This window comes from Bombyx mandarina, chromosome 06 (genome assembly GCF_030267445.1).
Source record: "Bombyx mandarina strain Sakado chromosome 06, ASM3026744v2".
Lineage (NCBI taxonomy): Eukaryota > Metazoa > Arthropoda > Insecta > Lepidoptera > Bombycidae > Bombyx > Bombyx mandarina.
Genome location: NC_143213.1, coordinates 1,020,926 through 1,045,227, shown reverse-complemented (window position 1 = coordinate 1,045,227; position 24,302 = coordinate 1,020,926). Strand labels below are relative to the sequence as shown.

Genomic DNA, 24,302 nt, shown 5'->3' with positions numbered 1-24,302 from the left:
AAATAAAAAAACTAAAACAAAATATTGAATTTATATTTTATTGATATTGTCTGAATTATCACCACTTATTACATTTTCATTTATAGAACTCAGATCTTTTTGCAATTTCATAGCTTTACTTTTGTAATCATCGTTCAAATCTTTTTTCGTTTCCTTTAACATTCTTCTTATTATAGTTTTCATGTCTTCTTCTTTTGTTGTATCTTTGTTATTCTCTTTATCTAATCTTTCAGTATCTTCTACGTACTTATCATTTGATTTCTTATCGTCAAGAGCAGTTTTGTTATTATTTTCAAAGTTATCTGTTTCTTCAGTATTATTTATACTAACACATTTTTTTACCTCAGCGACTAATGAAAATGCCTCATCTTCAACTGTTCTGACGACTTCTAACAGACAGGCTTCATGCATGGCCCCGTGTGCCATCAATTTGGTCAGTTCCATGACACCTTGGATTAGCTTGGTAGTAATACCCATCATTACCGTTTTGATCAGAGGTGACTGAAAGAAAAATCATAATATCAAATACGGCACCCTCATCAGCTCGGGGAGTTGCATATTTATTTATTTTATTACTTAGATGGGTTGACGAGCTCACAGCCCACCTGGTGTTAAGTGGTTACTGGAGCTCATAGACATCTACGACGTAAATGCGCCACCCACCTTCAGGTCTCAAGTATAGTTACAACTGCTGTCCCACCCTTCAAACCGAAACGCATTACTGCTTCATGGCAGAAATAGGCAGGGCGATGGTACCTTCCCGCGCGGACTCACAAGAGGTCCTACCACCAGTAAAAGTAAGAGACGAGATACTTCTCTGGTCAAAACCCAGAATACTGGTTAGATGTGAATACTGAACTAAACTCGTCTATGTATCTGTTAATTGTAATTACTACTCCACAAATAACTCCTAACAACAAATTCAAAAAATTTAGATATTACATACAATAAACATTTTCCTTAATCTGTAATCGAGTTAGTAACAAAAAATATTTTTAACGCGCAACTCATCTTAACACCTTGTTGTGATGGAGAGCCAAAAAATCAGCATCCGTCCTCTTTAAATTATCGCTCCCAAACACAAACATCTATTAATATCATAATATAAAAATATTTCTTATGATACATTCTAGTTGATATTTCAATACGTATTTAAGAGTTGTAGATACAGTGAAAAATACCTGCTATCAGTTTAGTCCCGTATTCATTTTAATGATCTAATAAAATACGTAGAAGAAAATAGTTATAACCCGATAAGTAATTTAAAAGCTATAATCGATGAACCTACGTTGATATTCTGGTAAAATTAATACGTGAAGCAAAAACTTTGTATCCCTTTTTACGAAAATTGCATTAACGGAGGAGTATGAAATTTCCCACACTTATAGAGAATATAGCGAAGGAGTGCAGAATGCTAATATTTAAAAAAAAATACATTAATAATACATTAAATCAATAAAAAAAACATAACACATCATGTATTTGACACACAGACACGCATATCTATTCTTTGTTTATTGTCAAACTTTTGTTATTGCTTAGTCTGTGGTCAAATTGAGAGTAGGTTAATATTGTTTATCTTTAATATTACTTGTCTATAGCATGGTCTTGGCGGAATCAGTGAATCAAGTAGTATATTATTAGTCTTAGACAATAAAACCTTAATAATGTTCAAACTTATAATTTCAATTAAATATAGTCGAATTTCGACTACTGCGGGACCCCTAGTTCTGGTAAAATCATCATCAACATTTGACAACCGCTCAAACTGATGATCACGTACAAACTTTGTTACCAATCTTCTCAGAACACAAATGCCCTTCGCGAAAAAGTCAGCACGAAGTCTCACTTCGTTTTCATCGTAAGAGGTAACATTATACGTGCGTTTTATATCTGGTAACGGACGTGACTAATATTCCGCTGAAATTTTTCACATTCCCGAGCTCGTTTTTATTTTTCATTTTTTTATTGAAGTTATACTTCTTTAGGCACGTTATGAAAAATTTATGAGAGTGAAATTTTACGATGCGCGCGCACCGTGACACAAAATTAACAGAATGAAGTTGCCCATTAAATCGCTCATTACAATACGACCGACGTAACTTGGCGAGTCTGAATATAGCCGCAGGTGAACTTCCGAACCGTACCGAGAATTACCGAATTTATACGATGTCAAAACAAGGGATGTCCAATATGCGTGTTTGAGGATGTTGTTTAATCGATTTTTTTTCAAATTGATTAAAATTTAAATAAAAAAAAAGAAATAAATTTAATAAAAATAAAGTATAACTTCTTACGCGCGTACATAAGTACACGCACCCTTTTTTGCTTAGATAGGTGGACGAGCTCACAGCTCGAGCTATAAGTTCTAAAGTCTCGAGTATAGTTACAACGACTGCCCCACCCTTCAAACCGAAACGCATTACTGCTTCACGGCAGAAATAAGCAGGGTGGTGGTACCCACCCGCGCGGACTCACAAGAGCTCCTACCACCAATAATTACGCAAATTATAATTTTGCAGGTTTAATTTTTATTACACGAATAGTTTCGGATTCCAGTGACGAAAGATCAGACGCGATACGTTCATATTGCCGTACCAACCTGCCTGGTTCTGCCGTGAAGGGTCACGCTACCTTGTTCAATGCTAGTACAAACGTTATATAGTGTAGCAACTGGGATTTCGACCTCATATGAGTCCCTCGATGAATTTCGGCATTTACCTTTTAATATTAAAGAGCTCTGGTAGAGGCTTCGCACTAGGTGAACTGTGAGCTCGGTCGCAATTTTACGCAATGTTACGCAATAAAAAATTACGTAGAAATTAACTTTCATGATTTTACTATTTCATTTAACCCAAGACATTTTTGTTGCATGTTTCGTTTTGTTGTGCTAAACACTAAAAAGAAATATTGTTGAGAATGCTCATATCCACCACGCTATTATATTAATGTAATGAAATTACAGCGATCATTAATTTTTTTTTTTTTCTGATATAATAATAGTAATAATAATTATCTATCCTTTTTTTAATTATTTATTTAAAAAAGTACTGCCACATCACAAACATCTAACATTGAAAAGAAACTTAAACTATTTAATTTATGGCCTGATTCATGTGACAACAATGGCGTACATAACATTGGCAATTCATCTGCTCGAAAATGGAATACAATAATAATAAAAAAACAGTACTATTCGTTGAAATCCATATATTAATACGTGAAGCAAAAGTTTGTATCCCTTTTTACGAAAATTGCGTGGACGGAGGAGTATGAAATTTTCCACACTTATAGAGAACAAGCGGCCCGCTCCGGCTCCGCTCGGGTCTTTAACAAAAATTTCAACGATATTTGACGTTGTTTTATTTTTTTAAATAAAAGAACACTTATTGCGGCATAACTATAATAGTTAGACATATTATTATGTTGTCGCGACACTTTTCGTAAATAATAATGTGTTCTACAAAGTCGTAGTACATTATTTTATTCTATCATCAATAGTTTTCGCAGGGCACGCGATGTAAAGAATATTTTAGGAAATTTTTTTACACATTATTGGAGTTTTAGTAAGAATCCCAAATTTTTTTAAAAAAATATTATAGCCTATGTCACTCGAAAATAGTGTAGCTTCCAAACAGTAAAATAATTTTTCAAATCGGTTCAGTAGCTTTGAAGCCTATTCAATACAAACAAACAAACAAATCTTTCCTCTTTATAATATTAGTATAGATATAGAGAAGAAGTGCACAATGCTAATATTTTGTTTAAATAATGCATAAAAGATCCATTAAATAAATAAAGAAAACATTACACACACTACAGACCATGTATTTGACGCACACACGCATGCATACTATTTATTGTCAAACTTTTGTTCTTGACGTCTGTTGTCAAATTGAGAATAGATTAAATATTGTTTGTCTTTGTTAATATTTTTTATAGTGTAGTCTTGGCGAAATTTGTGATTATAGAAGTATAAAATACAATCATAATAGTGTACAAACTTACAATTCCAATTAATTATAGTCGAATTTCGACTACTGCGGGACCTCTAGTATTAATAAAAATGTCTAAAAATGTCATGTCATATCGAAAAGAAGAAAAAAAAGAAATGTCAACACAATGTCAAGCAACAACAAGTCAGTTATAGAACAACAAATGATTAACGATTAAAGCTAAGGTCCCTTTTTCTTTTCCTTTCCTGTTTTGTCCTTAAATACACGTAGCTTATCGTGGAACACATCACATCACAAGAACACATCAAGGTCCTTTAAAGAACTAAGTAAAAATTTATAATTTCAACGTTGCTTACTCCAAATGAAACCACCACGCATCTAACTACCTGCGATATGTTCTCGAATCATCTTGGCCCCAAATGACGTCACATCTAATTAGGCTACATTAAGCCGCGTTGCGCGTAGTTCGCGGTCTTTGACATTAGATACACCAGATATATTCTAATGTCTAATGTCTGTACTCGAACAATTTGCAGGAGTGTGGATTAAATGTTTAAATGAAGTCCATAATTAGTGGGACGATCACCTAATATAAAGAATCGCGAGCGACATCTGTCGTCTCATAGAAAATTTCTTTACACCGTTCACAATGTAACAAATGTTCGTTACTTTACGGAAAATATGACCGAGATGAAGTCGTCGATTGAAGTCGTCGTTTCCTAAAGGATAAGACGTCCGGTGCATTCGTATCGAACGATGCACCTGTGTTCGAATCCCGCAGGCGGGTACCAATATTTCTAATCAAATACGTACTTGACAAATGTTCACGATTGACTTCCACGGTGAAGGAATAATAACATCGTGTAATAAAAATCAAACCCGCAAAATTACAATTTGCGTAACTACTAGTGGTAGGACCTCTTGTGAGTCCGCACGGGTTGGTGCCACAACCTCGCCTATTTCTGCCGTGAAGCAGTAATGCGTTTCGGTTTGAAGGGTGGGGCAGCCGTTGTAACTATACTGAAACCTTAGAACTTATATCCCAAGGTGGGTGACGCATTTACGCTGTAGACGTCTATGGACTCTAGTAACCACTTAACACCAAGTGGGCCGTGAGCTTGTCTACCTATCTAAGCAATAAAGAAAAATGTTCGTTATATTACGGAAACTATGACCGAAATAAAACTATTTACAAGTATGTGCGTTTAGAAGTTAGCAAATTAATACAATTTTTCATTAATGTTTAAATTATATTTCATTATTATTATTACGCCGAGAAGCATTCCTTATGTAAGAAACATAAACAGCTATATTTCATTTTATAATGCTCTGAAGAATATATGAATTCTTGGAAAGTTTCTTTGTGTTTATATGATGCAATGTGCGTATCTTTGCTCTCGATCGCTTATTTTTATTCTCAACTGACCGAGGAGGGGCCTTCTTTGAGTTAGGAGCCGCGTGCCTAAGGTCTGAGATCGAGCCCTCAATTGCATCGGATCGGTTGCTAGCAAAACTGGAACCCTAGATTGGCTTTTCTGCAGGAATATGCAGAGAAATAATCAACCTACATAGGTCCGTACGCTCTACCAATAAAAATTATAACGATAATTCTCAGGCAAAAATACTAATTCAGCGGGATTTTAATAGATTACAGCCCACCTGGTGTTAAGTGATTACTGGAGCCCATAGACATCTACAATGTAAATGCGTCACCCACCTTGAAATATAAGTTCTAAATAAGTTCTGAAATATAGTTACAGCAGCTGCCCCACCCTTCAAACCGAAACGCATTACTACTTCACGGCAGAAATAGGCGGGGTGATCGTACCTACCCGTGCAGACTCACAAGAGGTCCTACCGCCAGTAAAAAAACTATTTACATCAAATTACAGAAAATTTACTCATAAAATATATATACGCAATATCGCTTAAGTTTCTCGTGAAGACGTACTTACAATTTGTATTATTTATGCAAAGAAATAGAAAGAAGGAGTATCCTATCTAAAGTAATTCTAGGTTATTTCCACAACAAATTTCGATGTTATAATTACATATAATATTGCATACAAATAATTCACAATTCAAAAACAATTCAACACAACAATCGGTTGTTGTATTTCATGTTATATTGTAATCCATAAACACAAATATACAAATACCCATATATTTTCAAATTAATATTTTGTGACGTGAAAACAAAACCTAAAGCCAGAAAGAGCTATTCAGACCGATAATGTTTCTTTAACTTTCATGTAAAAGAAACTTTATTGTGTTTGTTTTGCGAAAATATTTTCATTCGATCAATTCAATTATTTTAAAAAGTTGTTTTACGTGTTTGAAACCAATTTTAAAAGCTCATTAACCGATATCTTCCGAAATCCTAAAATAATAACTGCAAGAGCAATAATTTGAATTGGTTTTTCTTACAATAAGCCGCGTTAACCCGATGTTTAATTCATGTTAAAGTTTCCCATATATCTAACGTAGTGATTCAAACATTTCTATAAATACATATGGCCGCCGTGTACCCGCGAATAAATCAATCTTAGAACATCTATTCTCATATTAGCTCATTTTAACAATAACATAAACACGTTACGTACAAGTTTCAGTCTTATTGACCATATTGCACGCGAATTTAATGTTGCTTGAGCTCAAACAGTCGTCAGTGATGTATAGGTAACGTGACCATACGTCCCTGATTTGGGCCGGACAGTCCCGCTATTGCAAATAGACCAAACGAAAAATTAATTTATTCAAATCAACACAGACCTAGAAGTACTTAAATGGGCTAATTTAATAAAAGTGCCTACGTGGGAAGAGGTACAGAAACTGCTTCAAATTTCCGCAGATGCCCCGCTTTGACAAAAATAATTGGTCACGTTATATATAGGCCATGGTGAATTCTGCAATCCAACTTGACTATTTATTTTACTGTCGGAATGATGTGACGAATATGTTTGGAAAGGCAAACAAAAAAGTAATTTTCGGCACGCAATGTATCAATTACAAAACAAGAGACGCGTAAGTTCAAAATTCCAATATTTCACGTAGCATACGCTCGCATCTTTGCTTTAGACTGTAGGTTCAGAAAACATGATTACTGGTGGTAGGACCTCTTGTGAGTCCACGCGGGTAGGTACCACCACCCTGCCTATTTCTGCCGTGAAGCAGTAATGCGTTTCGGTTTGAAGGGTGGGGCAGCCGTTGTAACTATACTTGAGACCTTAGAACTTATATCTCAAAGTGGGTGGCGCATTTACGTTGTAGATGTATATGGGCTCCAGTAACCACTTAACACCAGGTGGGCTGTGAGCTCGTCCACCCAACTAAGTAATAAAAACATTAAAAAAAAGTAAAAATTAAAAATCATGATCCAACATAAACAACAAACATTTTTGCTAAGTATATTCCCAATGAGTAATACTATAAAGAATTTTCGGGTTATCACAGCGCTTGTAACAGCGCCAAAATATGAAAAGCTCATTACTTGTGAAAATCATGGCAGGGAAACCCGTTGAATAATAGTGTTTTGTGTAATAATTCTTATGTTCAGCTATATATCACCTCTGTTCTCGTACCTTGGAAATGACGCATTTGATGACCTTCTTCAAAGTATCGTGGTCGTGACCGCAGACTTTCAGTAAGCTATAAACCTCCTTCTTGTGCTCGTATATCTAAAAACACACAAACGCTCTTTGATCTAAGAACTAACAGTTTTTAATGCGAAAAAAATATAAGAACTTCCGATAGTTGACACTGTTATTGTGGGCACATTAAATTGATTTTATTTTATGAGATAAATCTAGCCATCTAGAGACACAAACAGAAACTCTGCGTCCATTTTGACGCAAACCCAATCGTAGATTCGATGGTGAGACCTTGGTTCTCAAATTATTAGAGCTTAACCTTGCCAACAGAATACAAAACTTTGAGCGTCATATATAACATTAAGCACTCAAAAAAATAGCACATAAAGTCCTACATGAAGCCAGACGAGGTTTTTCTTTTAAATAATTGCTACCAAAAATACACACACGGGACAAGAAAAAATCTATACTAATATATAAATCTACCGGGTTTTTACGGATGTTCCGCTATAACTACTGAATCATGCATCCGATTGACTTGAAACTTGGCATCCATGTAGAAAATACATGTACTTAACGGATAGGCTAATATTTATATGAGCGTTGGACTCCCTACACCAGTTGCGGGGGCGTGAATGATTAGAATCTTTGTGAGGGTGAGAAACAATAATGTTAAATTTAAATGCCCAGCGAAGCGGACGGTTACTGCTAGTACGCTAATAAATCTACTTTAGTTTAATAGCAATAAACGAAGTCATAAGAACAGCTTACGGATCCACTGATAAGTACCTACTGCTACTTAATTGCTGGGAATGCCAGATACAGCAATGCCATTGCCAGCCGTAAAACCCATAAAAATAAAATAGCTCAGGTTCCCTGCTATAGATTTAATTTACCGGCTTGATCCCGTGTCGTATCATGTTCTTGATTGAAATCACACTCCTAACTGCTTGGACTGGGTCGTGACCGATCAGCGCGTAACCACAAACAACCATCTGATGAAGAGATTTCTCTGCTAACGCCGTTGTTTGATTTTGCTTCTTCAAAAGGCATTGATCCACCTGCTCATTCAAAAAATATTTATTCTTTGACAATATTCTCTGGTATATAGTTAATAGAAAATGTGATTAATTCGATTTGAAAAGAGATCCTCTTGGGCCGGGAGCTCTCCACTCATCTAAGCAATACACAAACAAAAAATAAGAATATAGGCATTTGTTAGACTTTGATATCTTGGCGATTAAAATGACAATTTCAAGCGATAAAAGAATCTATAATTATAATTATTCATCACACCCATAATTTGGGTCTCATATCTCATAGGGGGCACTAGCATTCAATCGGTAATGTTTATAGTTTTATCCGTCTACTCTACAGCAAAAATCTTCACTAATACCTTATCTTCATCTTCCGATCTCATGACTTCTAGAACCCCTTGCAGTTCTGTCAGACGATCCTGGACGTGGCTGGTTCCATTTTGCAGCAAGAACTTTATCTTCTGCAGTACCATCTCAACGGACCTGATTACAAGCAATCACGTGAATGAGTGGCTCACAAGTATCGACTCGTCTTTTAACAAATCTTTTAAAACCCGACATGTTTGTTGTTGGTTGGAACATACGAATTGGGATACATATACCTTCTCTTCTGTTTCCATAGAGTTTTAACCATGTCTACCATGAAAGCTATGAAATATTGTTTTTAAAAAAACACTAACTTTTCCAAATCCACTTGGAATTTCTTCTCTATACTCTGCAGCAGATCTTCGGTTAGTTTCTGTGTGATCTCCACCTCTATGACCTTGTCCATCTCTTTCTTAGCCAATTCCATGCCGTGTACTCCCTATAATAGATTAAACAGCTTACCATTCACATAAGTTATCAATGTATCTGCTGCCTTTACGCGCGGTAGTGGATTCCAAAATATTTTTCTGATTATCTATCCATTATTGAAAGTCTAAATAGGATTCGCACGCCAAGAACTTTTGAGACGAAAATCAAGTAGCAAAAAGCGAATCTTGAAAAATTCAAAAGTAATTTTCTGAATAATCTTTTCATTACCTACATGCTTCGTTTAACCAGTCACTCGCCATCAGCGGACCTCTACTTTTGTTAAAATACACATAACAATAATATGTAATTTAGCCACAAAGTAATCCTATTTTTACTTTTCTATACGAGGAGAAGTATTGCTCGAAATACTGTCTTGCAATCTAGTTCTCTAGTATCTAGTAAAGATGAAAATAAGTTTGTGTGTTGAAATATGAAGTCTTAAAAAAAAACTTGGTGAAACGTAACTGGTAGTAGGACCTCTTGTGAGTCCGCACGGGTAGGTCCCACCACCACCCCGCCTATTTCTGCCGTGAAGCAGTAATGCGTTTCGGTTTGAAGAGTGGGGTAGCCGTTGTAGCTATACTGAGACCTTAGAACTGGTGGTAGGACCTCTTGTGAGTCCGCACGGGAAGGTACCACCACCCTGTTGATCACCACACCGACCATTGCGGCTGATTAGATTTCTTGGATATAGACAGCAACCCGGTACCCTCGGCACTCCCGAAGTCCATAAGCAACGATAGCCACTTACAATCATGTGCGCCGTAACGTCTGCCGTCGAAAATAACTTTAGATCTTAAGATTGTAGTATAAGGTGAGATTTCTAAAACTACCTTACCAACTGTAAGTATAAGTTAAAACAAAAATCTCTATTCATAGTAGAAAAGCAAAATTAAAATAAGTGTTTTTAGAAAGTAACAAAAAAAACATTTCACAACTCACCGCATAAATAGTAAACATATAAAAACATAATATCTGAACGGCATCTCTCATTTCGACTGTGAATAAAAACGAGATTTATATTTAAAAAACTGTACAAAAATAACTTTAGTTTATATCTAAATAATAACAACGGACAAACAACTTTAACGCCAGCTACACGCCACCGAATTATATTACGAATGTTTTACGACTTTAACAAATCGAATTATTTTTATGTAAAAACATGTTTTTATTATGTAGTTTTCGTTGCAAAAAACTTCTATAAGTGCAACATGAATTATTGACTACAATAATGTGTTTGATTAATTTATATCAATACTACCGGACAAAACTTTTAATATATATTTTGCTTAGACGGGTGGACGAGCTCACAGCCCACCTGGTGCTAAGTGGTTACTAGAGCCCATAGACATCAACAACGTAAATGCGCCACCCGCCTTGAGATACAAATTCTAAGATCTCAGTATAGTTACAACGGCCGTCCCACCCTTCAAACCGAAACGCATTACTGCTTCACGGCAGAAATAGGCAGGGTGGTGGTACCTATCCGCGCGGACTCACAAGAGGTCCTACCACCAGTACATTTTAATTTTAATTACACACATTCACAAAATTTTATAAAACCTTTGTTACAATTCAAATATTTAAAGTTTAATATAACAATTTTTTTATGTTTACATATTCCTTTTTCGCTGCATTACTAATATAGTCTACTTTCTTCTCTTGCAACATTTCCTGCGTATGCACGGACAAACCGAGACTGGATCTTTTTCTTTAACGGGCTCTGATGATTCTTCTATGTTCTGGAACATACAAGTTCAGTATCACTAAGTCTAATGTTAGCATACTACACTTGGCGTCACAAAAATCGCACCTTTTAAAAAAACAACTTTAAAATACTTTTACTCAAACTTTGTCAATAGTAAGGGCTGTAGGATGGGATTGGAATGGTAATTTAATTGTCTATTAGAAATTAAACACTTGTATATGTGTTTTTAATCTTTTTATAAAAAAAAAAAAACTTAAAAAGGGACAAAGTTACAAAAAATAAAAATAAAAACATTTAAAAAAAAATCGGTGTATTACTGATAAGTTCTGTCGGTACGGCAGAATTAAAACGGCAATCGATTTACTCAATCTACGAATAATTGGAACGGTATATTTAGGCATACAATTCTTTACTAAAATACTGGTCAGTCGCAGCGAGGAATTGTCAATTTGACAGCTACAATTGACAATTTTATCACAGTTTTAAACGCGCGACGTTCGCTAGTACGCATGATCGGAATTAGCAAAATGGCGCGACTGAAGTTTAGAGGATTAACATTCTGCATAGCAGTCTTGGCCACGGTAAATCAAGGGTGTACTAAATTGTAAACAATACCCCTTCGCCAATCCCGAAGCAACACCTGGCGAACGTTTTCATAGCCTTCGGAATCTTGATGAGCGACTTTATTTGGTCAGTCCTTATGCATTTTCACAAATTAAGCTCTAAATTTAGGCTGACACCATCTTCCTAACCATCTCTTGGTAAGAGGGCTTACTGCGAGATCTCACTATGTCTGCCGCGAAATTAAATCACTATCTCATGTTTATGGTCTCTGGTGACCACTTAATATCGGTGGACCGTGCTATAATGTTAAAATAAAGAAAAATGTAAACAGCATTTTACTCACAGTATTTCGACAACAGGCCGCGGCGCATAAATCGTGCTTATCCAATTTCTCCAGCAGTGAGTAAAACTAAAAAATAAAGTCTGTAATAATTCAAGTTGACCTAGCTTCTCCTAAGATTACTCCAGGGCGTGAAAGACGCAGTCTGTGCGATCCATTACATAGGGTCAGCTATTGCACCCAAACACTTAGCTGACGGTTATTTCAGAGCATACAGTAAACATTAAATATTCACAAAAACCACAGGCTATTTATTGTTCTCAATTAATTCGCGTCCCTTAAAGAACTGATCACACACATTCTCATTTTTTTTTTTCAAAGAGAGATAGAGGCTATTTCAGCGGAACCTTAACTAGTAGGTGAGCTCACGGGGCTCAAACCTGACGACGTTGCTAACACGAACCCTAGCAAGAGCCCTGCTTCGCAGAATCTACCACCGGATCGGAAACGCGACCCACTGATAAGATCCGGCGAGAAACTCAGTGGGCTGTGTCTGAGGATAAATGAACGGTGACCGGTGCTTGAGGGTACCTAAAAGCACCATAAGTGGATCGGGAGGATGCGAGATGACGTGTTTGGGGCAACGTCGACTGCTTTCCATTCTGTCCGCAGGATCGGGAATGTAGTTACCGGCGGCCACGATGAGAGGGCCACCACGAATATTTTAAACACTTATAAATATCGTATTCCGTAAAAAGTAAACAAAGACAATATCAAATGTTCCTCGTGTCTATTTTCGTGTCTATGATTCGAAACACAAATAATTTTGGAACATAAAAATTCCTAACCTCCTCTTCTTTTATTCGATAAAGGAATTTTTGTGATCAGATCAAAGAACAATTTTAATTATGAAACAATCCGCCACTAAAAGCTTCTGATTAAAGATTTCTTTTTAAAATAACATATTGAGATTTAACGATAGACAAGATCACGTTCCTCTGAACACTAATCTGTAATTTGTAACCGCTACATCAACGTGTGCAATTTTTTTATTGCCCTTGTAGGCAGACGCGCATACACCTGATGGTGAGTGGTTACCGTCGCCCATGGACTTCAGCAATGACAGGGGCAGAGCCAAGCCGCTGCCTACCGCTTAATACTCTCCAAAAGCCTCGTTTGAAGAAGGACATGTCATAGCCCTCGGGAAGCACCGTGGAGGGGAGCTCATTCCATAGCCGGATGGTACGTGGCAAAAAAGACCTCTGGAAAGGCACTGTGGATGACCGCAGTGGCTCCAGGTAGTATGGATGACGAGATGACGGTATCATCTCGAAAAATTCCTCAGAGCACTCCCCATGGAACATTAATGTTGCTTAAAATGTCACTTGTTTTAAGGTTATCTGTTGGCGAAGTAAAAAGCGCGCGAGTTGTATTTATGGTATGCTTTCGACTGTATTCATATGTATAGACTGTATATACTATTATTTTCATGGATCTTCGATGTAATGTCTACGGACTTCGGTGGCCACTTCACACCACGCGAACCGTGAGGTCAATCAGCAGTCTAGGCAATAAATGAGAACACTAATTGCGTCTTGCCTCTAGTTGGATGACGTAACATTAAGTGGACTGGCTAACCTCAACAAGCTTACTGATTGTCTACATATAATCGAGAAAAACTAATAAAGTGATGCGTACCCTCAACTTAGTTTCATACAAGACGTCCAGGACCAGGCAGATAATGATTTCAATAACATTTTCAATTATATCGGTAATACGATAAATGCTCCTGAAAAAAATATAAAGGAACTAGCTTTTGCCCACGACTCCGTCCGCGTGGAATAATTACTTAGGCATAACGCTAAATTTTACCCCCCCCCCCCCTTAATTTAGGTAGAAAGTGAAGATAATTTTTAATTATAGGATGATAAGGAGCTATTCAAACCCCTATTTTGAAACATTCTTTATTGGTGCTCCACTTGTATTGGTCTTAACGTGATGTTATATAGCCTATAGCCTTCCTCAATAAATGGGCTATCTAACACTGAAAGAATTCGAATCGGACCAGTAGTTCCTGAGATTAGCGCGTTCAAACAAACAAACTCTGCAGCTTTATAATATTAGTATAGATGAAGTACTTTGAGTACATATCGCACATACAGTGCAATTACGTCACTTATGCAAATTATGTAATTTTTCAGGAGAAACGTTGGAAAATTCAGCATCTTAATAATTCTTATATAGTTCTGCTAGACAATAGAAAAAAAATTATAATATTTAAACTACAACTTTAAACTTCATCAGTAAAAGAAAAGATCTATCTCGTCTCACTAATAACTATTAAAAAAATGTATTTTCTCATACTCCATTCAGTGTTAACAAAAATTGCATAAGTGACTTTATAGCACCGTGTGTGCGATATGTATATTATGTATAATTACTTAGTATATATCTAGGGGTGAACGGTTATTTTTTAAGCGACATTTCGCAACTTTACAGGATAGCCAACTAAATGTATAAAATTTGAAAAAAATATTTTAACAAAAAATCTTCTTCGGCTATTTGCATGGAGTAAGCTTAATTGCGTCAAGCTTAAGCTTAATCTTAATAACAGAAATCAACACAAATACATCAGCGCGCCGCGTGGGGCACCGGTGACTTACGTGGCAGTCAAAAGCTTAAAAAATAAATAACTATTTTACCTTAGGAAATATTCGTATGTATCACAAAAACATATTATTGCTGAGCTCCTATGCGTTTGTCGGCGAGCGTCTGATTCGTTGCAATTCGGATCACCGAGGGGCAGGTACTGAAACCGAGCAATACTAGCTGTAGGGTACCATTGCCCTGCCTATTTCTGCCGCGAAGCCATTGTACCATCGATATCTCCGAACTCAGTTACTATAGAATCGAAACTCGTATCTCGAAACGGGAGGCAAAAGAAAAAGAAAATCTACTTTGTGAAAACAATAATAATACCATGAAAAAAAACATAGCTCTTTTTTTTATTGCCCTTGTAGTCCGACAAGCATACGGCCCATCTGATGGTGAGTGGTTACCGTCGCCCATGGACTTCAGCGATGCCAAGGGCAGAGCCAAGCCGCTGCCTACCGTTAAACTCTCAAGAAATTTGCATGCGTCACGACTTCATAAACATAATTATGGATGTTAATTAAACAGGAAGGATTTCTCACCAACACAAATAACGAAATCAGCACAAACAACGCAGTTTTGGTCAAACACAATATCGGACATGAATCATCTGTAAATAAAGCAACAAAGTTGAACATTATCAGGCCTTTCAATATGTACTCTTATCAAGGTGTATTTAAAGACTTTTAGGGTTTATTCACCACGAACATGGAATTCGATACATAAACAAATTGACCTAAGATCCTTCCTTCTGTACTTCTATCTTTCCACAGTCTGGTGACGAGAACGATCACCTTACAGACACGGAACCTAACATCCAAGATAGTAAAAAGCGAAGTAGGCAAAACGTGATAAAACCTCAAAACTACGCCTAGTCATGAACTATAACAAAAGCTCTCCTCTAAGTATTATTTTCTAATAGCATGCCTTGAGAGGTTCCGTTTCTTTCCATCACAAAATACGTGCTCCTTCTAGGGTCCCGGTCATAATCACTAAAAATTTTAATTGCAAATACGTTTATTCCGGAGTCACATAAAAATTTCGATTAATATGACAGAGATGCCAAACTGACACATTGTTTGGCAATTTCCCCTCATTTTCCCCTTCGATTTCACAACATATTCTAATTTACAGCAACACAGGCTGTTGAGCGTAATAATAAAATTAAACTCAAAATTGTAGTCATAGAAATTGTCATTATTAAACACCAATAAATATTTCACTAAACATTGATTAGAAATGTTAATCTAAAATATGAAACTACGCATGTTCAACTACAGAGGTGATCACAGCATGCAGCAAATAGAAAGTGGTGTCATATGACCTTCTGATGAACTACCACAATTATCATGAGTCGAAAGACATACACTGCTGTTGATAGACTTTAATATCATTAAGTGTATCTTTTCCAGACCAAATTTCTAGCACATTTGAAAAAATATACAACAATGGTTTTAGTTTTTTTTTTTATTTCTTAGATCGGTCGTCGTTGTCACGACTCCCTCATAAACATTAATAACTCAATGTCAGCCATCTCGTGACATGAGTTCTAAATCACAGTTTTATAGTACAACGGCGGCCCCACCCTTCAAACCGGAACGCATTACTTCTTCACGACAGAACTAGGCAGGCGGGCAGGCGGGTAGGCGGGCTCACCGCCCATCCTACCATCAATGCAGTTTTGGTGATCATATTATTAATAGAATAGCAGTAGACTGCGACTTGGCTGCTCCTGACATGTGTGCGGGCGATGAACCTGCGAGCTCTATGCCTATCTGCAAAGGCACAAAACTACTGTGCATATTTCTTTTCCTTACCTATCCTCTGGTAGCCTAAGGGGCTGTTCCAACTACGCTATTATTAGTAGTTGAGTTAACAGATTCCACATAAAAAAGTTGCTAACACTGGCTCTAGCATGAGCTGTGCTTCTCAGAATACCACCGATCTGGCAAGATCGTGCAATAGATACAAAGCTGCTATACTGCAAATGAATTAGGATATCAACCCGTAGCATAAACTTGACTTGGTATTTAACTTCCAATCAGCACTAACCTAAGCGTAGAATAGTCTTATCTTTAGATGTTAGAAATTGTCCCAATAATTGACTTAATCTTTCGACCCTTTGGATCTTTGTCATCATAGTTGATATCTTATATATATATAAGGTTAATATATTATAAGTTTTTTAATAATATAGACTACATACTGTGACACAAAAAAAAACCAAAACAGTTTCAAGTATAAATAAAACTATAGATAGAACAACATTTTTATTTCTTATTCGTTTTAGCTTTTGGACATTCACTCATACAGACTTTACCTTTTTCTAAGCATTTATGACAACCGGCGTCCGCCGCGTTAGATTCATCAGCTTTTGCCGCGGACGCTTCGATAAAACCAGGAATATTGTCATTTATAACACTTCCAATAATTTCATTTTTACCGAACTCTATATTTGGTTCATTAATATCATCCCTGTCATTGAATGGTACGTTTGATTCGTCCTCCGCAATAGCCCGTCTATTGGCGTCCGATACGGACTCATGTTGTGTGATGTTCTTGTTAGTTTTATTGGAAACTTTCTCCGTTGGCTCGTCGCCATTAAAATGGAAGTTCTCTGTTGATTCGTAAACATTTGTATTCACCAACTGGAATAATGAAATAAAACTTTTGAACTAAGATAAACTATCAAACGATCAAACATAATTCCTCGGATTCTTCTATAATATACAGCTGATTTTTACATTTCTCAAAGTCTCTATTGGATCTTCTAATATGAATGCAGTGACCTATCATTTTGACAATAATCTATAATATATATAAAAATGAATTGCTGTTCATTAGTATCGCTAAAACTCGAGAACGGCTGGACCGATTTGGTTAATTTTGGTCTTGAATTATTTGTGGAAGTCCAGAGAAGGTTCAAAAGGTAGATAAATATGAAAATGCTCGGAATTAAAAATTAAAATAACAATTTTGTTTTTCCTTTGATGTGTCCCCCGTCGGACGGATTCCGTTTGTTTATTTTAAGTTTATTTTATACAAAAGTTTAGTTATTTTTAGTTTAAAGTTTAGTTTATTTTATACAAAACTTTTATTTCTCGATTGAGGCACTACGAAGTCTGCCGGGTCAGCTAGTGAAATTATAAATACTACAGTTATAATTTTTGCATCATTATTGTTTACTATTTCACATCATATAGGTTTAGAAGCGTTTATTATTCAAATTCTAATATACTACAATTTTAAAACACGCTGTTACAATACAGCATCTCCTTCTAAATGTATTTTAACAACAAATTGGCCCGTCGACCGACCTATAAATCGCCGCCTATTTCAGTTTCAACACATCGCATTGTGCAAATTCACGGTAATCCTGTTACGATATAGGTCAGTTTATTGTATGGACCGGAAATTACTACATAAACATACAAAATAGCTCTCGAATTTAGGTTTCAAAAGTATTCTGTCCAAAGGAAGTATACGGAGGAGGTTCAATGCTCTTTATGTTTTGTACCATTTTGTACAGTTTTGTTACATATTGCTTTCCAAGGGGAGTAGTCTAACGAATCGTATGAGACGATCATCATGAAACTCATCTCCGTTTTAACATCTCACCATCAACCACCAGAGCTGACTTCGATCATACCACCGGAAAAAACTACGATCATCGAAAGGACATTTCCAAATATCTTTTCTGCTCCATAATAGTCTCCCCTACGTAGTGTTTTCTTAATAGTATGTGCAAGTGAGCAGCGGCTCAGAACCCACAGACACAGCCCACTGAGTTTCTTGCCGGATCTTCTCAGTGGGTCGGGTTTCCGATCCGGTGGTAGATTCTTCGAAGCACTGTTCTTGCTAGGGCCAGTGTTAGCAACTCTCCCGTTTTGAACCCCGTGAGCTCACCTACACGTCAAAGAGAAGCAGAAATAGCCTCTCAAGGCTACCAGTAGAGGTAGGAAACGGCTCAGTTGTGTCAGCGGTATCACCACGTCCATGATCATCACTAACCACTTGCCATCAAGAGGACCAGGTGATTGCCTGCCATCTAAGGCAGTAAAGATGGCCATTTTACTAGTAGGTATAAAAACCAACAGTAACAACTGGGAGCTTAAAGGATCTGCCCTCGAAGTCGAATAGACTAAACTACTTTAGCAACATACATTACGAAAGAGGATTTAATCATAATTAAAGCTAAAATTCATCGAAATCGGATTCATAAACAGATAAGCGTTGCGTCTGTAAATATTATACATCGGTAGAACGATAGACCACGTCAGAATAATTGTTTTTGTATTGGCAACAGGCCGACAAATTCACGGCGCATCTGGTATGCCGGCTACCGGGGACCATAAGTCACCACGTCGTGAATGCCGCTGCGCACTTAGAGACGATACCGATCGGTGGGGGCTCAAAACACATCCTACCCACCAAAAACCAAAGTTTGCCTTACATTGCTGGCAATATTGATCGCTGTTTACCTCCACCGTGTGGTGGAGGTAAACAGCGATCACAGCGCGTAAAAGCGCGAGTGGTGGTACTTACGTTATTCCTACGCGTACCGATAGTTGACACTAAGAGAGCTGTAAGCCCGCATTCCCAAGCAAATACATCACAGCCTAATACATAATAATATGGTCGTTTTATAGCAAAGCCCTAATGTAAATTTAATACAACAAGAGGTCCCCTGGTAATCGAAATTCGACTATAACTAATGGAAATTATAAGTTTGTACACTATTATGATTCTATTCTATTGTCAAGGACTATTATACTTCTTTAATCACATATTTCGTAAAGGCTACACTTTAGACAAATATTAATAAAGGGAAAATAATATTTAACCTATTCTCCATTTTACCGACTATAGCTGCAAGACAGACAGACTGCAAAGAAAAGTTTGACAATAAGCAAATAGTATGCATGCGTGTGTGTGTCAAATACATGGTAGTGTGTGTAATGTTTTCTTTATTGATTTAATGTATCTTTTATGCATTATTTTAAAAAAATATTAGCATTGTGCATTTCTTCTCTATAATCTCTATAAGTGTGGAAAATTTCATACTCCTCCGTCCGCGCAATATTCGTAAAAAGGGATACAAAGTTCTTGCTTCACGTATTAATATATAGACTAGAGGTCCCGCAGTAGTCGAAATTCGACTATAATTAATTGGAATTGTAAGTTTGTACACTGTTATGATTGTATTTTATACTTCTATAATCACAAATTTCGCCTAGGCTACACTATAAAAAATATTAATAAAGACAAACAATATTTAATCTATTCTCAATTTGACCACAGACGTCAAAAACAAAAGTTTGACAATGAATAGTATGCATGCGTGTGTGCGTCAAATACATGGTATGTAGTGTGTGTAATGTTTTCTTTATTGATTTAATGCCTCTTTTATGCATTATTTAAAAAAACAATTAACATTCTGCACTCCTTCTCTATATTCTCTATAAGTGTGGAAAATTTCATAATCGTCCGTCCGCTCAATTTTCGTAAAAAGGGATACAAAGTTTTTACTTCACGTATTAATATAATAATATAGATTACCTCGGCTTGTCTCTCTCGCGATCTACCGAACTGAAACACCCTCTGAACGTACATAAATGCTTCTGCTAACTGAAAAATAAATTACGAATTAATAAACTATCAACGTCAACTGTTTTAAGTCGATCTTACCAGGCGAGCGGTATGTCCACGAAGAATGCTCAAAACGGTCTAATAGACAGAGCCCACTGAGTTTCTCGCCGGATCTTCTCAGTGGGTCGCGATTCTCATTACCCATGCTAGGGTCAATGTTAGAAATACTCTCAGGCTGAGACGGTGAGCTCACCTATCGGTCCGTGAATTGTTGGAATAGTCACTTAGGCTCCCAACGATCAGGTAAAAAAAAAAACTTCAGAACGATATCAGATGTACGAAAAGCAACAACGAACTCATTGATAATGCGAATCATCGTTATCTTGGCCGTCGTTAGGTAAATACCGAAACAATGAGGGATCGAAATTCACAAATACAGCAACACGGTCACGAAAACAAAAAACAAAAAAATATATATGTCGTACAAACCTATCTGATAGATAATTAACTTTATTTTCCTGGAGAGACATTAATTTTACGCTCTCATCTACATCGAACGCCACGCATTATAAATACACACATATTTCAGTAAAACAAATGAAACAATGGACCTTGAAAATAAAGAGATGCAGACAAATAAAAAAAATAATGTTAAATCTTCGATAAATATAAAGAGAAGAATGCGAATTTCTTAAATTCTTCGCTGATTTAACGACTAAACGTCAGTAAGTGGGCTTTGGACCGTTGCCAGACTCGATGGGGCTGCCAGATGTAAGGAAATGTATGGCTCTGCGGTATTTTTTTTAATTATTGTTTATTGCACGAAGTCGGTCGACGCAATTCCAGCACACCTTATAATAAGTGGTGGCTGGAGTCCATATATAACGCAAAGTGAATGCCGTCACTGGCCTTAAAACATGACTTCGGAGCTTTAGTTGTATGGGCAGTTGAATTGGCAGGATAGTGGTTCCTCCTTGTTTCCCTCTTCCTCTCTGGAGGCACCGGAGTCCGACATAACACGGTTCGTTACCCCCCTCAACCGGGTATCCGTAAATGGATTCCACAGCGTTAAAAAAGAAGAAAAGAAAAAAATGGATTGTGGTTCCTACCCATACAGGCTCACAGTGCGCAAAGTACGTCCTACCATCAGTCACAATAATATACTAGCGATATTCAACCATTCAATGTTCTATCCTATCCTATACCATTAATAGTAATTTGAACCTTAACAACTCTGATCTGGTATATGATATCGCGCAGAAATCGTAATTAAAACTCCAGTCGCTATTACGTAATAATGTAGTAGTAGTAGAGGCGACAACACGGCTACAACAATGAAGGGGGATAGAATCACTCTACAAAATGATGTCTTGACAAAGGTCACGGGATCAAGGAATGCAGATTCCATCGCTTACATCCAGAAACTAAACAATGATGAGACAGTAGTATGCCTCAAACTTCCACAGCCACCCTTAAAGTAGTGGCAATTAACGTTAATCTGTGTTATGTAAGGCCGCTAGCACAGACAAAAAAATCTTAAATTATTCCAATGAATTCTCGGAAAAAATAACCACAGGCCGCTAGTAACACTTATAAACACTATGTTCTCGGTAAAAACTATACAAATATTTACCATAATCAAACCGATGTAGAAACAGTCCGATATTGTATCGGCTATTCTCCTGTAAGCCTGGCCCGCTGGACGGCATGTTCTAGAAGGATTCATGCGATTTACAAGCTTAGCTTACAATTCTAAGAGACGGAGAGATAAGCTTTAGAAAGAGCTTAGAGAGAGCCACGGCTTCTGCTGAAGGCTATGACATATCTTTCTTGAAACGAAGATTTAGACACTTCAGCATTAGGCAGCAGCTATACCTGGCATTGGGGACGTCCATGGGCGACAGTAAATACTTACCATAAGGGCCGTAGGCTCAGCTGCATACCAAGAGCGCCTGGTCTTTGGAAAAACCTCTAACAAAACTTTTATTTCCTAAGCTTTTGAAAAATGCAACAATAATTATTCGACCATCAATATTGTAAGCAATGGTGAATGTGGTTAAGAAGCTACCAACCTGTATACACTGGCGAGCACTCCGCAAGGACAAGGGGCACAGGCGCAGGGGTCTGGACCAGAGCTGGACCCCGCTTCATGTCCGTTGCCGTCACGGCTCTCGCAGCACGACAGCTGACATTTCCCAGTCCACACCTCGCGGAGAATGGAGGCCGAACTCTGTTGAGTGTTCTCGTGTGTCTGATGGCGTTCAGGAAAATAATGCTATTTTGATCATTTAGTTCATTCAAAAGTCATGTCTACAGATGTCCTACCCGGCCCGCGTTCTACCAAGGGCCTTCTTCGAAAGAGCAGAACATCCATCACACGTTACTCCTAAGATAGCCTCTTATAAAACATAATTGTAATTGCCACTTCATGTCCAGGCATATATAAAAAAATAAAAATCAAATGAAACTGAGACGTGGACCTTATAGGAAGGACCTTATTAGGCCCCGAAAATCACGTACTCATCTTTAAGGGTTCTGGTGACTACTTAAAACAGACAAAAACACTTTCACAAGCTATAATTAAGAAAAGCTTTATGGATTTGAAGCTTTCGATGAAGTGTTTGTTAATTAAAATGTTTGGATTTCTCAATCACGAAAAATCGGCCGAGGTTATTCAATTCAATTTAGAAGATAATAAGTGCGCAGAAGCATGCGAACGCTTCTGCTGCCCCAATTTTTTTATGATTTCAAATTCACCAAATATCAAGAATATTTCCTTACAAATTGTATTACCACTAATGACTAGCTAAATATTTCTCCCGTGTTTTTGAAGCCAAAATAACAAACAGAGTTAATGGAATACCGTTGATTTAGACAAAACAAAAACTCTATAAGTAACCGACCATTTTCTGGGCCAAGTCAACGGATATATTAATAACTTTCATTATTTTTTCATACTATACATGTTTTAAATATGGCGGTCGTATTTTCCGCATAATGTCCTTAAAAAGGTTTTACGTTACCTACCTGAAGACAAATGAACTAAGCCAGAAAATAATGGACCATAATCTAAGAGAAAAAATACTTATTTACTAAGCCCAACATGGATAGTCAGTAAGTTCGTAATTCTGGTACTAGTAGCCCGAGTGGTAAAGCGTAACACGAGTCCGTCCTATCCTTACCAGAAGCCATGATTGCTTCGTTGCAAAAATATACAGAATGGTGGATCAATAAAACCTCCTACCAGTGAAAGCTGGCTGACAATTGATACTGCACCTCAATTGAGATTTCAGTCTCAAGATAAGCGTCCTCGGTAGCTGCTCAACATCACGAAACCGACGTTTAATGAAAACCCAATTGAAATACAAAACTTACGTAAACATACAGAGCTAATCCTGCTAACGCGAGGGCCAACAGACTGAAGAACATTTGCCTTAATGATCAAGACGAGTACTTCCTGCACCTGTAACAAAAAATACATCGAGTGCTCGGATCCGAGCACAGAACTAAAGGCTTCGTAAAACAGAACGCGTACTAAGCGCCGCGTTTTAACGTCGCGCTCTTTTCATGTCACACAAATTGACTAGATGAGTCCAACGCTCCTAGCGTCGGCGCTCTGTTTGACAGTATATTAACATAGCAGTACAACATCTCGGCGTCATAGCGCGCCGTCAGTTTTAAGCCTTCGTGAAACAGAACGCGTAATTAGCGCGCCTCAGAGCCCTAAACTGACGCCGCGCTATGACGCCGAGACGTGTTGTACTACTATGGTAACATACCGTCAAACAGAGCCCCAGCGCTATAAGTACGCAGCGCTCTGTGGCGGCGTTAGGACGCTTTGACGTCAGGCGTTGTAATTTTTTACAAATTTTATTTTACCGTCCGAGTGAATGTGTATTAAAATACTAGATAATGCCCTAAAAAATGATAGAAATTGTTAGAAAATACCCATGCTTATACAATGCCACATCTGAATCACTCGATTTCTTAATACTTTTAAATTTTCACACTGCTATCGAAAGGCACTATGATTTGGCGAATGCGTTGCGTCAAGGAGCGTTAGACTCATCTAGTCAATTGTTGTGACATGAAAAGAGCGCGACGTTAAGACGCGGCGTTAAGTACGCG

At 37.2% G+C, this 24,302-nt stretch overlaps 3 protein-coding genes across 4 annotated transcripts in view; 1 reads left to right on the top strand and 2 right to left on the bottom strand.

Annotated features, from left to right (window-relative positions):
* The window catches only part of LOC114246733 (uncharacterized), a 60,531-nt gene that overhangs the window by 21,781 nt on the left and 14,448 nt on the right, over nucleotides 1-24,302 (top strand). The gene's annotated exons all lie outside the window — the stretch shown is intronic.
* Nucleotides 31-11,117, bottom strand: LOC149502764 (uncharacterized). The gene is made up of 6 exons (XM_089728257.1): nucleotides 10,999-11,117; nucleotides 9,264-9,388; nucleotides 8,943-9,066; nucleotides 8,443-8,607; nucleotides 7,538-7,633; nucleotides 31-501 (listed from the first exon to the last, which is right to left on the bottom strand). The coding sequence occupies exons 1-6, from the start codon at nucleotides 11,050-11,052 to the stop codon at nucleotides 31-33; spliced, it is 1,035 nt and encodes a 344-aa protein (XP_089584383.1). The 5' UTR covers nucleotides 11,053-11,117.
* Nucleotides 16,831-23,830, bottom strand: LOC114246734 (uncharacterized). The gene is made up of 5 exons (XM_028179417.2): nucleotides 23,550-23,830; nucleotides 22,247-22,425; nucleotides 21,808-21,886; nucleotides 20,145-20,213; nucleotides 16,831-17,233 (listed from the first exon to the last, which is right to left on the bottom strand). The coding sequence occupies exons 1-5, from the start codon at nucleotides 23,601-23,603 to the stop codon at nucleotides 16,856-16,858; spliced, it is 759 nt and encodes a 252-aa protein (XP_028035218.2). The 5' UTR covers nucleotides 23,604-23,830; the 3' UTR covers nucleotides 16,831-16,855.